At 45.7% G+C, this 14,455-nt stretch overlaps 2 protein-coding genes across 2 annotated transcripts; both read left to right on the top strand.

Moving 5' to 3' along the window:
- Positions 1-1,304: 1,304 nt before the first annotated feature.
- LOC122405449 lies at positions 1,305-2,527 on the top strand. Its single transcript, XM_043410201.1, has 2 exons — positions 1,305-1,812; positions 2,169-2,527. Exons 1-2 carry the CDS (start codon positions 1,305-1,307, stop codon positions 2,525-2,527), a joined length of 867 nt encoding a protein of 288 aa, XP_043266136.1.
- Positions 2,528-9,909: 7,382 nt separating this feature from the next.
- Positions 9,910-10,990, top strand: LOC122405144. Its single transcript, XM_043409680.1, has 3 exons — positions 9,910-10,363; positions 10,449-10,556; positions 10,719-10,990. The coding sequence occupies exons 1-3, from the start codon at positions 9,910-9,912 to the stop codon at positions 10,988-10,990; spliced, it is 834 nt and encodes a 277-aa protein (XP_043265615.1).
- The last annotated feature ends 3,465 nt before the right edge of the window (positions 10,991-14,455 follow it).

The raw sequence follows: 14,455 nt of genomic DNA, 5'->3' as shown, positions 1-14,455 counted from the left end.
CCATTCCCGTGTCGGGACACGGTGTCGTCGAACCCCCGTCCGAAGGAACGTTTTCCTGCGGGTCGATTCCAGGCGACGAGGATCGTGGCTCGTCGCGATCGTTGGGTCCAAACGGCGTGCGTGCTCTAGATCCGTGACACGGTTCTCGCGGTGGGTCGCGGCCCGCCCAATGTCCAGGAACCTCGGTGTGCGTGGCTGCAGCCCGTCCGTGCACGCAGGTCTCCGCCGATGGAGTCCTCGAAGGTGTCTCGGGGAACCTGTTTTGCGACGAGGGGAAGCCCTCGGGTCGGTTCTCTGTTCGAGCGAAGATCTGCGCGTAGAAGGAGGCAGTCGATCACGGGTCCCACCACCCGGTACCCGGCAACCAGTCAGCCGGCCAGCTCGTATCAAAGGCAAAAGTGGGCACCACCCGCTCCCCGTGGATCCCGCTGGGGGGTGGTGGGTCTCTTCTGCCGCACTCAACGCCGAGATCTACGTATATAAAGTGGCCGGGGGAGACACCGGGTTCAGAATTCTCGACACGCTCGATCCACGCATCGAGTCACGCACGCGCGAAGGGACGTCTGCCCGTGGTGTCCAGGTCCGTCCAGGAAGGAAGAGAGTGCCCTCGATCCACCGTTCTACGTATCCCAGGATCGAAATCAAGGTGCGTACCCTGGACGGTTTTTATAACGAAAATCCTGGGTCGTCGAACACCTTTGCATCCTTTCACGGTGGACATTTTGAAATACGAATTTCACGTTCCAGTATAAGGTTCTTTTGCATTCTGTTTGGAAACTTTTCATCCTTTATTTTACAAATTTGTCTATTGCTATTATTAGAATTACGTGACTGAAAGAAAGCTTGACTGGGTCAGAGTGCTTGCAGAGACAGAAGTACATCCTTAATTTTGTATTTTTTATTTTATCAAAATCCCTAATGTTGAATGAGAAACAGTTTAACGATAGTAATTTTTAATAATATGACTTCTTAAATTAAATATTTCTTCTCTTGATCGACTAATATGACGCCCTATCTGAGTTTTGGGGGTTTTGGGAATCCACGAGCTAGCTAAATCTTCAAGAGATTTTGATGAGTTCTTGACAGATTCAAATTTTATTCCCTGACTCACTTATAATATTATGGAAACAATTGTTAGCAATAAAATATAGAAAAATGTTAGTACTCCCAACAGTTATAGAATGCAATAGAAAAACCGTGTTTTGGGGTTCCTGAGAGACCTCCCTTGCAATGTTAAGGGTTAATGCAGCCATTCATTAATAACAAGGGACGATGTAAATGTACGATTGTCTGTTAGGAACACGATGAGGGCAATTCTGGTATATCTGTCGATCTCAAGCCTGGTCATGTGCCTGGCCAATCCGCTGGACAAGCTGGAGAAGCTGAACGTTCTCGAGCAGCAGTCAGGGACGTTGAACGACCGCGCCAAGTACGAGGAGGAGCTGCTACGTAAGCTGAACTCGAATTGCTCGCAGAACCATCTGAGCAGCTGCGTGATGCTGAAACTGGTGACGAACATGAACAAGTTTCTGAAGAAGGCGTCGATCGAGCTGACGGACGACATCGAGATCAGAAAAACCAGCCAGGCTACGGAGGAAGTCGTAACATTCGAGTCTGGCAGGAGCAAAGACGACGAGTCCGAGGTCCTCGACCTTGTCGCGAACAAGGTGTACGCGTTCATCAAGTCCAGGAGCATCAAATGGAGAATTCTGCCCGAGGACGACGTCGTCGTGTCTGCCTCCGAGGATGAGAACGGATCACTGAATCTCAGCTTGTCGATCGAGCGTGCTGACAACGCTGCGGTCCAAGATGGTAATTCTTTAACACGATCTTCTAGTTTTACGAGATTAGGTCATTAGATTGTACCAAATAACTTGACACATAGGCTCGGAACATCTTACAATCTTCCAGACCCATTTCATCCTCAATCTTAACCTTCATCCCCAATCGAGTCCAGAGATCTTAGTTCAAAGTAACACAGTTGACTCGACGTTAGGTCAAATAGACAATAGTTCTCGACACCTATTCCCACTCCGGTTAGGAGTTGTTGCACCTGGCAATTCGGTCACGCCCGACCGGGTGCCAGACTTTACAGCCATAGAAAGTCACCGCGTTTTACCTTCCCCGACGAAAGCGAGAACACGCTGATTCCTGGCATTTGCTTCCAGGTCGTGGGAAGAAGAACAACAACATGGGCCCGTTGATCGCGGCGGCGGTGCTGAAGATGGGCCTGATAGCGGGGCTGGCGTTCAAGGCCCTGGCGCTGCTGGTGGGCAAGGCGTTGCTACTGTCGAAGATAGCGCTTCTTCTCGCGGGCATAATCGGCTTGAAGAAGCTGTTCTCGCAGCAGAAGCACGTCACGTACGAGGTGGTCGCCCATCCTCATCACAGCTCCAGTCACACGGTGAGCTCGGACCACGGCCACGGGGACAGTTACTCGAGCGGATGGGCGAGGAGCTTCCATCAAGGGCCGATCCCCGGGCAGACGGACGCCCACGACTTGGCCTACTCGGCGCACGCAAAGTGAAACCGGACTTATGGCACCCGATGACGCTCCTCAGAGTCTGTTGGGTCTGGCTAGACCCTCGTCCGCCGATCCCCAGCACGTTCTTGCCGTTAGTTTTAATATTTGATTCCCGTCTTCCTGGTCTTCTTCGTTTCTGCCCCTTTCCTTTCTCTTCGTTTCTTCGCTTCTCAGGCGGGCCCGAATTACGCCTCTGACCATGAAACTCGCGACAAACACTCACGACGGACCTGACCACCATCGACGGACGCTACACTCTTCGCTCCATGAGCCTGATCTTTCGTTTTACCGTGACCTTTGACCCGTGGACCGAAAACCGTGAGACTCGCAAAACTCGATTACGCAACGAGGACTCGAGAAAGGTCGATTTTCTTTTTTTCATTTTATCGACCACCGGCGACGAATCGTGAAACGGTTCTGTCGGGTGTTCTGGAATTGCATTCTCACGATTCGTTTGGCAACCGAATCACGTTGACGGACGAGTGACTGACGCGACGCTCCCACTGACACCAAAATGACTCGGACGCACGAACGGGTAGAATTTTGTATCTATACTTCCGTCTCGACATAATTTATAATTAATTTATTCCTCTGCGAAAAGCAGACTGTACCATAATGTTACGCACGTGTTGTTTTTGTTTTTGTATAAATAAATATTTATTGTTTTCTTTTGTAACGCGCGTATATCCTGAATCCGCGCAAACAGTGCGAAATGCGAGCGAATCGAATTTCGTTCCGATTTCTTTCCTCGCCAACAGGTCATCCGCACGCTATGTTTCGATGGACATTATTGGGGTTTCTAATTGAATCATTCCGTTCAGCAGAGAATTGTTGTTCCTTTAAAAGTTCCTTTTCCTTGCTCTGTTGCATTTCACTGATTTAAATATTAGTTAAATTTCACCGATATTTCTTTTTACTATTGTAACTGTAAAATTTGTCCATAAAAGAAACGTTATATTACATTTTAAGATTTATTTTCGAACCACCGATACTTCTAGATACCTAACGATAAATAAAATTCGTCCGCTCACGTGTCGGTACTTTTTTGTTTACGACGTGCGTGAATAATTTCCTCTTCGATGCTATAATATTACGTTACGGCGATATTACACGCCACGTGCAATTTTTTATCCGTCGTTAATTACAGTTATTCCACGCCGTATTTATATCCGATGGAAAAAAGAAAGATTGCGATGAAACTCGTCCGATAGCTACACGGTTTTCGAGCATGACATCGTTTAGATAAATCTTTCTTATTGCGGAATAAATAGTGGAGCGATTTGAAATTGATACGCTGTGAAAAAGGATGCCAAATCGTCAGCACAATTAGTCACTCGAATATGGAAATAATTTAAATGTTGTACTACCGTGTCTGATTGAAGAAGTTCTGCGAATGAATATGTATGGAAACCGTATAATTACGCCATTAATTACGCAGGTCGTTCATTATCTTTGGATTTGGTCTGTTTACTGGAACGAAATCGCTGGAACGAAACTATTACATAGTTACCATTAACAACAATTTTCTGCTGGAGCATAGGTAATAGTCCAAGAATTTTGATATAAACACTAGCAATCACTAGCAATCAGCACTCGTAGCATGACCGATAATTTTGTATCCAACATCGTCTTTTATTAAAAAAGAAATTCTCTGTTGTCACAAAATTTCCCTCGTTCTCTTAATTTAATAAATGTATAGAAATTAGATATCGATATCGTAGCGCGACTAAAATCGCAATGACTGGGGCCAACGCGAAGTGGGTGATCGATGAAGTATTCCAAGCCATACCATACTAAAAAATATGCCGAATGTGTCGTATTCATTGCATCGTGATCCGCTTTGCGGAACTTAGCGGGACTTGAAGGCCAGGTGTGACAGTAACATCGAGCTACTCTAGGAATGTCATTCTACGTGGCAAATATCCAGATCGATTCTGACTGCTCCCAATAATTATTTTATGAAATCGAATCGTCCCTATAAAATAACATCGTGCTCAAAAGTTTTTAACGATAATGTTCCAAAGTTTGAGCCACCATTACGGTTCTTAAACTATCAGACACCCTCGTGTTCAGAATTGTCACGTGTACCAACAGAGGGAGAGTATTTAACTTCGAATATTTCATGGACGTACATATTCCTAAATTAGAGTACTTAAAATCTAATATTTAGTAAGTTTTTAATGCTCTTTGCTAGCTTTTAGTAACAGTTAGGGGTTTAACGAGGTAGCTGCAATAGGAAATGAAGAGAAAGGAGCAGATCACAATACTTTATACATTTTACAAAACTTTATTATTTCCTCAACTGTGTTTTTAAAGAAAAGAGAAAAATTACAAGCCTTTTTTTATTATTTACATGTAAAAAAGTTTTAGAGGTTAAAGGAATAGGTAACTATAATACGAGGTAGGGGTATAGCTGTTTCCTTGAACCTCCCGCTAGGGCGCGCCACTGTTAACGACGCATCAACGTATAGTCAAACTAATTAATTTTGTATTTATCTTAGGGAACACCCAAGCATCTTAATCTCAAATTACAATTTAATGTATTTCTGTTACCTCATCAATGCTTTCTATCGTACAGGTAACCAGTCGAGCTTCCCATACGAAACTATCCGCAATTGATCAGAGTAATTCCTTCTACGAAGAAGAAATAGGAACAAATTTTCGGGATCTCGTAATTAAAAATGTTTCACAGTGGATAACGTTCGAAGGCGTCAAAGTTGATCGAAGGGAAAACTACCGAGGACCTCGCGTTGCACGAGGCATCTTTCATTCAAATAAGTCGGCCTCGTTTCGTCCGACCGCTTTCTCCGCCTCGATTGGGAAGGATCGGAAAGAAGATGACGGCCCGATAAGGGACGCCTTAAGAGAAAGACGGTGTTCCTCCGGGAGATCAACTTTCGGTTTCGGGTACGCGCGGGAAGGAAGCGGGGTCGCCATGATCGTTGACCCAGTTTTCGAACCGCGATCCTCGTAAATCGGAAAAAAATCGACACGTGCCGCGGCGGTTCGCGAACGAAGCCGTCGAACCGGAAGACATTTTGTACCTGTTTACGGGCGGCACCGGAGAGGGAGCCTAACACCGTTCTAACGAAACAAAGGAATCGGGCTCTTTATTTCTTCCGCGCACGTATCGCGTTAATCTCTGCTTAACGATTTTTCTGACTCTTTTTTATGGAAATCGAGCAACGTACGAACGTTGCGCTACTTAATTTTAGATATTTCGTACGAGCGTAATATTCCAGTGATATTTTATCAAATTTAGAAATAGTTATATTTTAGCGATGATTAAATAATATGGAATGTTTCGTATAATCTTAATTCATGTCACTATTTTTCGTTAAGAACTTATAACGAACAATGGACCAGAATATAGTCGCCTATTACTAGCGCCGCCAGCGGAGAAACGATGAAACTCAGCTACTATACTGTGTTAGAGTTGGTAGGTGATGTACGGTATATTTCCTATATAAGTATAGTAGTTTCATCGTTTGTTCGCTAGTAGAACTAATAATAGAAGGGACAATATTTTTTCGCCAATTGTTTAATCTACCTTTCAGGAAAAGCGGGAAACAGAACTACTCAAAGACAAGTATCTTTGTTTTCCATCTTTCAGTAACAATGTGACTGTACTTGATACTTTTCACTATCTTTCTAAAAGAACATAATAACGTAACAATCGATAAAAGTATTACCAGAAGAAATAACAGTATTAAGGAAGTCTGACTATGAGGTCTGACCCAATACTACTCGCGACCCAATACTACTTTTCTCCGCAAGAGTACGTAACTTGGACCGCTTATTACTTCCACTGTCTTTCGGCGACAATGTATTTTCGAGTTTAAACCAATTTTTCTAAATAATCGACGTTCCGTTTCCCGTTCAAGCGGCGCGAATATTGTTTTTGACGGGGACCGTCGAACGAGGATTCTCGATCGGGACCCCGGTTGACCCGATTTCTTTTCAAGAGCACGTTTTCGCCAGGATTCGGAGAAATTTACCGCGAGTGGAGAAAGTGTCGGATATTGATTGAATCCTCGTATTACTGGCCACGAGGATGCGCGTCTGCTTCTGGTAACGGTGTCAGCGAGTCTGTGAATGATCGAACGCTCGGAGCGGCGAAGTCGACACACATTCCCGCGTATCGAGAGGAGAAAACACCTTTATGATGGACTTCTAACGTTCGCCACGCGGTTACGGAAGCGCGGAGAGAAAACGCGGACCGATTAGAAGCTCCCATTTTTACCCGGCAACGAGAAAACTTGCTGCCGGCTCGCATTAATTTATTCGTCGATAAGAAAATAATGCCACGAGGATAATTGCGATCGTGGAAGTTTGGAGAGAAACTGTGCGTTGATTGGAAGCTCGAGTCTTTATACGAGGAGCTAAAGAAACCTTCTCTTGGTATTAAGCTGACCTTGATTCGTTTAACACAGCGTATAAATCAATTCATGATCGTGGAAGTATTCGAGAGAAACCTTGACTCGATTATCCGATTACTAGCGTGGAATAACTGTGAACTAAATTTAATTTTAGTCTATTCGTGGTATAGAGAAATCAGAAGTCTTTTAACATTTCGGTTCGTTCGGTGGGATTCAATATGGCTACTGTAAATGAATTTGCAGTCGTGGAAATAAACTGCGAATCAGTTAGAAGCTTCAATTATTCTAGTCTGATAAAATACATAAATTATCACTGCAATAGTGGAGAGAGACTTGTAAACTGATTAGAGAATTTCTATAGAGAAGAGAAGATATTTTAACTGGGAATAGGAAAAATCTGGTATCTGTACATCTATTTATAAATCGATCTAGAAAGTGCAATATTAAAACTCGAAGCTAGTTTAAAAAATAAATATTATTTTGCCTCAGATTTTCCTAATTCCTAATTCAAAGGATCGAAAGAATGGCTGAGAAGAGAGGTCCCTCGGTACGAGTCGAGATACGCAATCGATCTATCGTTTGCGATTGTTTTCGATATCGAGAATCCCTCGAAACTCCCGTCAGCCCTCCTGCTATCGCAGAAAAGAACGAGGGGAGATCGAGGGAGGCCCCGGATCGAACGCGAGTGTCTCTTCTCGCGTGTCGATCGTCGATCTGGTTTCAAGGATACACGATCGTCCGTGTGGCGTGGCGTCGTCCCGAGGAACGAGCGAACGGTTTCGAATCGGGCCTAGTTATACCTACCAGCCGACGTTACGTATATATATACCGTATCGAAGACTATGCAAAGGGAAGTGGAACAGAAGAGAAAGGTATGAGAAGAGATGAACTAGTTTCCGTTGGCGATCTCGCCGGGAACGATCGAGCCAGACCGATCGTTCCTCCCACCTGTGGTTCCCGGATCGAGGAACAAGGACGTCCAGGCTAAGGGGTTGCTGCCATCCATCCCGTTGGACAACAGAAGAAAAGGGTGAAAGAGGCATACAGGAAACAGGGGGAAATTTAACTATAAATTTATATTCGTACTGTGATTTTTTTTTAATTTTCTCCTCACATTGTATCAAAATATAAATTTTTTGAGATCCACCCAGTAAACTCAGGGACCATCTGAGAGCATACAAGCTTTTCATTCTAGACTCGTCAAGTTCTAGCTTTCAAATATATGGAGAAATTCGTTGTCGATTCACTCAATGTATTTTTAAGGGTGGTTTTTAGATACCCCAAGGTATATTGTTACAATCTTTTGCCACAGATCTCGCGCATCAGGTGGCTCCGGTGACATAAACGCCATCTTTTACGACCCCCCACAGCCAGAAATCGCGCGTCGCGAGGTCTAGAGAGCGTCTGGCCATGCTAGAGGCCCTCCTCTTGCAATCCATCACTGCCAGTCGCATACATCTACCGGCCAGACGTGCATGGATAAGTCACGGACGTGTGCGTTAGAGGGTTAATCGAACATGGTTGAAAGTTTTTTAGAAATTATTCGAGTTACCTGAAATTAAAAACGGCCCGAACTAGGCCATGTTTGGATTCATTTTCACCCGGGAAAACTTCACAGCTTCGTCGGAAACGCTCCCGTAAAAATATCGTGCAAGACATTTTTTTTGACGATGGCTCGAGACTATTCCACGGAGTGAAATTTCAAATTTTTTTACTAAAAGTTATTTCATATTCTATGATAGTATCTTTCAAAGTGTGTCGATACTTTTCACTGGGAGTACTCTTCGTGGCTTTCCACGATTTTTCTTTCACTTCGTCTACGATAACGAATTTCTTCCTTTTTACTGTTTCCTTCGTTCGTAGGAGTAAAAAGCATACGCACGAAGCAAGATCCAGTGAACAGGGTCACAAGAAACCATGTTGTTTTTGCCACGAATCGGATAGACGAGAGAACATGGAAAAGCGGAGATCGGTTATTGGGCCATGACCATGCTTCCCGCCAACACGGATGTTGGGTGAAACTCTGGAAAGTAAGAGTATCAAGTCCGGTTCCACATTTAGTTTATCCTTGAAGATCTATTTGAATAAGTATATCGATCAGAATTAACTAGCTGTTCTCTTTTGATTAGATTTTATTCACACATAATATAGGAATCATAAAGTATTAACAACGACATTTCATCTTTCTTGAGTGATTCTCTTCGATTCCCAAGAGGAAGCCATCGACTCCAGTTTACCAAACAAGGCGTTTCGAATTTCCACGGCCTCTCCATTTGAAATCCGCGATCGAAGTAGGCTCCGCGTATTAGTGCACCCCGTGCGAGCAGTCAGCTCTCTCAAAAAGTCAAAAAACCGCAGGGAAAACGGCGATCCTGGCTAATTGGGCGCGGAAAGGCGCGCGGGAGGTGCGCAGACGATTCGAAATCGGCCACGTTCTCTTCCGCTCCACTAAAGCGCGGAAAGAGGGAAAGGAAGCCGGGACGGGCGGAACAGTATCAAGAGGCGCGTTGATATCCAGTGATCTAGAATAACCGGCGAGAGATGCTACAGGGGATACCAGGGAAAATCGTCGATGGTCGAAGGGGGACGGGATCGCGCGAGGCGTCGTCCGCGTGCGAGACGCAGACGGCCGCTCGCTCGGCCTCGCAGCCAACCGCGGCGTAACGCTCTGAAACGCCTCGAAAACAAGAATTAAAGGAATCGCGAGAGGATCGTCCGAGCGGACGAAAAATTGCAGGCTAATGCACACGCCGGGAACGGAGAATGCCTTGGTTGCTCTGCTGCCCCGATGCTCTCGTTGCTTTTTTCGTGGTACAATCACCGCGTGCAACTATATAAATGAGATTTGATGCCAGTCGCGATGCACCACTCGGACCTCCGCCGTAGGTTCCGCAGGATCAGTACACGGGTTTGGCTTTGTGTTTTGCGTCGCGTGTCGTCCATCGTTCTGATCGAGGTTCGCGTTGTTGTGTCGCACGTTGCACGTCAGATAATTCGGGACTCGAGATGGATTGGTTCGCGAGCAACCCCAGTCTGGGGTCACGACGTTCGTTGGCCGTTTGTCTGGTGATCGTCTGTGCGATGTCCGGCGTCCGGCGGGTCCTCGCCGCTGATGGCGACGACGCCAAGGACGCGTGGAACGGAATCTCCAACGGTTGCTCGGCCACCGACGCGAACAACGCGTCCGTGTCTTGCTACGGGGTGAGGATCGTCAGGAAGATCATGCACCAGCTGTTGGAGAAGTCCAACAAGGAGCCGAACATCGAGATCTTCGACGGCGTCAGCCTGGTGGAGGTGCCTGGCGGCGGGCCCACCAGGAAGGGCAAGCTCATGAAGGGATTCGGGAGCATGGGCTCGTTGGTGCAGTTCTTGGAGGGACGGGAGCTGAGAATCAAGCTGCCCAGCCTTCTGCCGCAGAACATCGAGACTGCCCTGCAGGAGAGTTTGCCGGCTGATCAAGGTTGGCTAGAGGATTCCAGGGGGTTGGTTAGGATCAGGGCGCGGGATCGTCATCGTGTAACTCGGTGCGTCTGTTCTGTTTTCAGCTAGGGCAGGCGGCGGTGGTGGTTATGGCGGTCTGGGAGGCGGAGGCGGTGGCGGTGGCGGCAAGAAGGGCGGCGGCGGAGGATACCTCATTATGGCGATGATGATGGGTGAGAAAGAATAATTTTATTGGCTGTAATCCTGAAGAGAATAAGATTTTAGTATCTCTGGAGGAGTTGTTGACTGGGTCCTCTGAATATTTTCCGCAAAACTGAGAAACAGGTTTTCTGAAATATCGTTGTACTTACCCCCTCCCGTTCTCTGGTACCCAGGAAAAATGATGGCGGCGATGGGATTCGGGGCTTTGGGTCTGCTGGCGATGAAGGCTCTGATGGTGTCGGCGATGGCGCTGATGCTGTCGCTGATCGTGGCCGTGAAGAAGCTGACGAGCGGCCATGACAGCGGCGGCGGCGGCCACCACGTGGTCTACGCTCAGGACGTCGGCCACCATCACTACCGCAAGAAGAGGTCACCCGGCGAGGTGGACCAAGATCTGCCCTACAGAGGATACGCGCACCTGTTCAACGATCTACGGTTGTCCTGATGCTCCTAATCTCCGACGTGGATCCTATTCGCTGGGTGAACAACTTGACACGAGTGGAGACATTTAACGATAGAGTTTAGACACGACAGGACGACTAATGACAGTGACTTGCATCGACGGTGACGAGGGGACGACAGGACGACGGACTCGGACGCAGAAAGTGACGACGTATCGCGTGATCGTGGGACATGTGATGAACTAGAACTCTAGACTCTTCCGGGATCCGGAGACTGGACTGAACGGACGCTGGAGAAACCAAAGTACACGTTCGAACGCCTTATTTATTACTTCATTCTTTACGCTCATCCAACATTCCTTCTTTTTGTATTTATTCATTTATTTATTGCGCAAGCCGAATAAAATGTGTAATCGTTGTGTAAAGGTCGGGTGTTGCGTTTATTGATACCGAAGTCGGTCTTTTACGATGGGAACTATCGAGTATTATTATTTTGAGTATTGTACTTCGATGTAACTGTAAAATTTTCCTCCTTATATTTAATCTTGATAAGGACAATCATAGATTCTTCTAAAACTCTTGCATTAGGTAAAGATTTGCTTCTATCGAGTAAAGATATGTTTACTGATGTTTCTCAAGGAATATTTATAGAAATCGTTACGTTAAAAATCGAGTTCCTCGTGTATCGAGGATCGATGGACCAGACGGGAGCGTGTTCGAGTAATCGCGATCCCCGAGCGCAGGAAAATCGAACATCGAATCGCGCCAACGAGGAAAGTGTGCCAACGAGTCGTCTGGCGTCGTGCGTTGCATATCTTCTTTACCCGAGCGTTTCCGAAGCACGCGATTAAACGGCCGCGTATCTCTCCTAATCGAACGGATTAACGATCGTGAAACTACAAAAAAATGCAACTTTGTCAGCCATCCATTTGTCTTTGTCTGTGGTAAGGCTGTGGTATTCGAATTCTTGAATAGTTTGAGCACTGACTATGTGTTTGGATATTCGTAATATTCGACTAGTGTACCGTGGCCCATCAATCAAAACTTCTAAGTTTATGTTAAACACTATTTGAACACTTTTCAAATATTTGAATACTTTGAATTCATCGATCGAAGAGTGAAATATTTGTTGAAAACTTACATTATTTCGTTTAACGAGTAATGTTTGAAATTATTACTCGAGTAAAGTATTTACCTTCTGCCTGCGAACAGCACGGTCGAGCAACAGAACGCAGAACGGTGGGTGAAGAGCAATTTACTCGTGTGCCGTATTTCCCGACCATGAAATCAGCCAATTAACCGCTCACCAATTAAATGCTTCGGCCAGAAATATCGAAACGTGAGAACCTGAACCGCGTTCTTGAAATCGTAGCATGGAAAATTGCAGCGAATCGACCTGTGTTCCGTGCTCTGGAAAACTTTCCATCGAAGACTTATCATGCTCAAGTGTCACTCAGCGATTCCACCCTAGGAAAACTGATCGCCGCGTTGATAATTCGAGTCTTTCTCGCGAAAGAAAGGCTCGCGACGAAGCTACAAGCTCTCTCGTAGCTTCGAATCGGAGGGGGGACGGTCTTCCTATGCACCTTTTCCCGTCACTGACCCCCCATACCACGTCGCCATCTTCCCCCACCGGTCTCCTCGATCTAGGCCCGTTCACTGCTCTTCTCGTTCGACTGGAGGGGGCAAGACCCACTGGCACACATTCCGACCGCTTCCTTTTTTACGTTTGGAATATCATAAAACGGGAAGATCCCGCTCGAAATCGGCTCAGACCGCGGCTGGACTTCCGCGCAGGCGCATCAGGACGATGAACCTGCGCGGGTGCGACCAGAGATGGACAGAATTCCTATCTGGATAAAGGTTTCCAATGAGGAATAAAAGATAAAGAACTTTTAACTTCGTTGAATGAAAGGTAGAGTTCGAATCATGGGATGAAATTGTATTTCATGTTGTATGTAACAACAAGCTTTTTATTATTTGCATTTTTAATTCATTGACTATTGAATATTGACTATGGTGAACAGGTTATGAGTACGTTCGTAATATTATCAAATAACAGTTGTAAACAGTAGATGCTCTGAAAGTACAGTTTACACCTGTTCATTCTGCAACAAGATCGAACTGGCGCTTTCGATATTAAATTATCGAGAGTAATGCAGCGATTCTCAAACTTGTTTTGCCCTGGTTTCATTTATTAAATATATATTAATGAATGTTAATAAAAATGAGGATACTCATAGTGGTTCCCCATAGTTCCACAATATTATTCGTTTACAGTGTCCAGCCTCTCAGTGACTCCCTCTAGTTCTCCAAGTTCGTTCACGACATCCACCTTCCTGATGACTTCCTGTTCTTCATCTATGCAATCTGATCTTTCTACCTGTGGTTCTCTTACGGGTTAATCCGCGACATTCAACCTTCTGAAGGATCTTTATAGTTCTACTATAGTTTCGATCAAGACATACAACATCTTATTGACCTTTTATACTGTTTCTATGCATTCATCTAGGATATTCTTCCTCCTAATGACTCCCAATAGTTCTACTACAGGTCATAGTCCACGACATCCAACCTTCTAAAGGATCTTTGTACTTCTACCATAGCTTCCATCAAGACATGCAACGTTCTATTAACTTTTTATATTGTTTCTACATTTTCGTCTACAATATTCATTTTTTTAAAACATGTTTCTAATGTCTCTATAATTATCCTCCACGTTTGTCCCAAGATATTCCATCCCATATTCTGGTCCCAACGTTATTCAAGTGCACGGAGTCTCATTTATGAATGATCATTCAGTGCTCCAAAATGGCTACAATCTCCATCGAGACTCGTAAACGCCGAGTACACCGAAAGCCTTTTAACGCCAAATATTTCCCCGTGTTATCAAAATCGGTGATTTCGGTTTCGCGACGCTTCCCCTCGACGAGTGACAGGGACGATTAAATTTATATAGCGCCGTAAACTCGAGCGCGGTCGTCTGACGTCACTGGCGTCGCCCAACGGAAATCGAAAGTTAGATCGTTTTCGTGAATGGACCCGTTGGCGAAGTGTAGCCCAGGAACAGGGCCGTGTCGTCCTCCAGGCCCGTTTCCGGCAGAACGGAAGCCTACGCTGGGAAATTTCTACTTCTCGAAATTCCGGACCACGCGCCAGGTGGCCTGCGGGTCGTTGCAACACACGACCGTATCAAACGGTCGTCGATCGAGTTCGTTCGTCTATTAATATCGCGGTTTCTGGCACAGAAGACGATCCCCGTCGCGAGAGGAGCCGTTACATTCCACGATCATTACCGATCGACCGACGGAAATTTAAAATTCAAATCCACGGCCACCGGTTGTATTGGCCGATTTTTTCGACGCCCAACGTCGACCGCGTCGATGATTCTTGCCGGGGCGTGGGCATTTCGAGCGTTAGACTGTACAGAGGACACTTTCAGAACACTAACGGGCAAAATTTGTGTCAAAACGGATATAAAAATCAGCCACGATCGGAATCGATAAGCA

The sequence above is a fragment of the Colletes gigas genome, unplaced genomic scaffold (assembly GCF_013123115.1).
Source record: "Colletes gigas isolate AHSC1104 unplaced genomic scaffold, ASM1312311v1 Colletes_gigas_Sc00004, whole genome shotgun sequence".
NCBI lineage: Eukaryota > Metazoa > Arthropoda > Insecta > Hymenoptera > Colletidae > Colletes > Colletes gigas.
This window is presented reverse-complemented; position numbering and strand designations above follow the sequence as displayed.

Bases quoted from the DNA above. Each gene is read 5' to 3' on its own strand.
- LOC122405449 (XM_043410201.1), top strand. From the start codon at position 1,305: ATGAGGGCAATTCTGGTATATCTGTCGATCTCAAGCCTGGTCATGTGC. The intron at 1,813-2,168 runs GTAATTCTTTAA...ATTTGCTTCCAG, and splicing joins CAACGCTGCGGTCCAAGATG to GTCGTGGGAAGAAGAACAAC.
- LOC122405144 (XM_043409680.1), top strand. From the start codon at position 9,910: ATGGATTGGTTCGCGAGCAACCCCAGTCTGGGGTCACGACGTTCGTTG. The intron at 10,364-10,448 runs GTTGGCTAGAGG...TTCTGTTTTCAG, and splicing joins GAGTTTGCCGGCTGATCAAG to CTAGGGCAGGCGGCGGTGGT. The intron at 10,557-10,718 runs GTGAGAAAGAAT...TCTGGTACCCAG, and splicing joins CATTATGGCGATGATGATGG to GAAAAATGATGGCGGCGATG.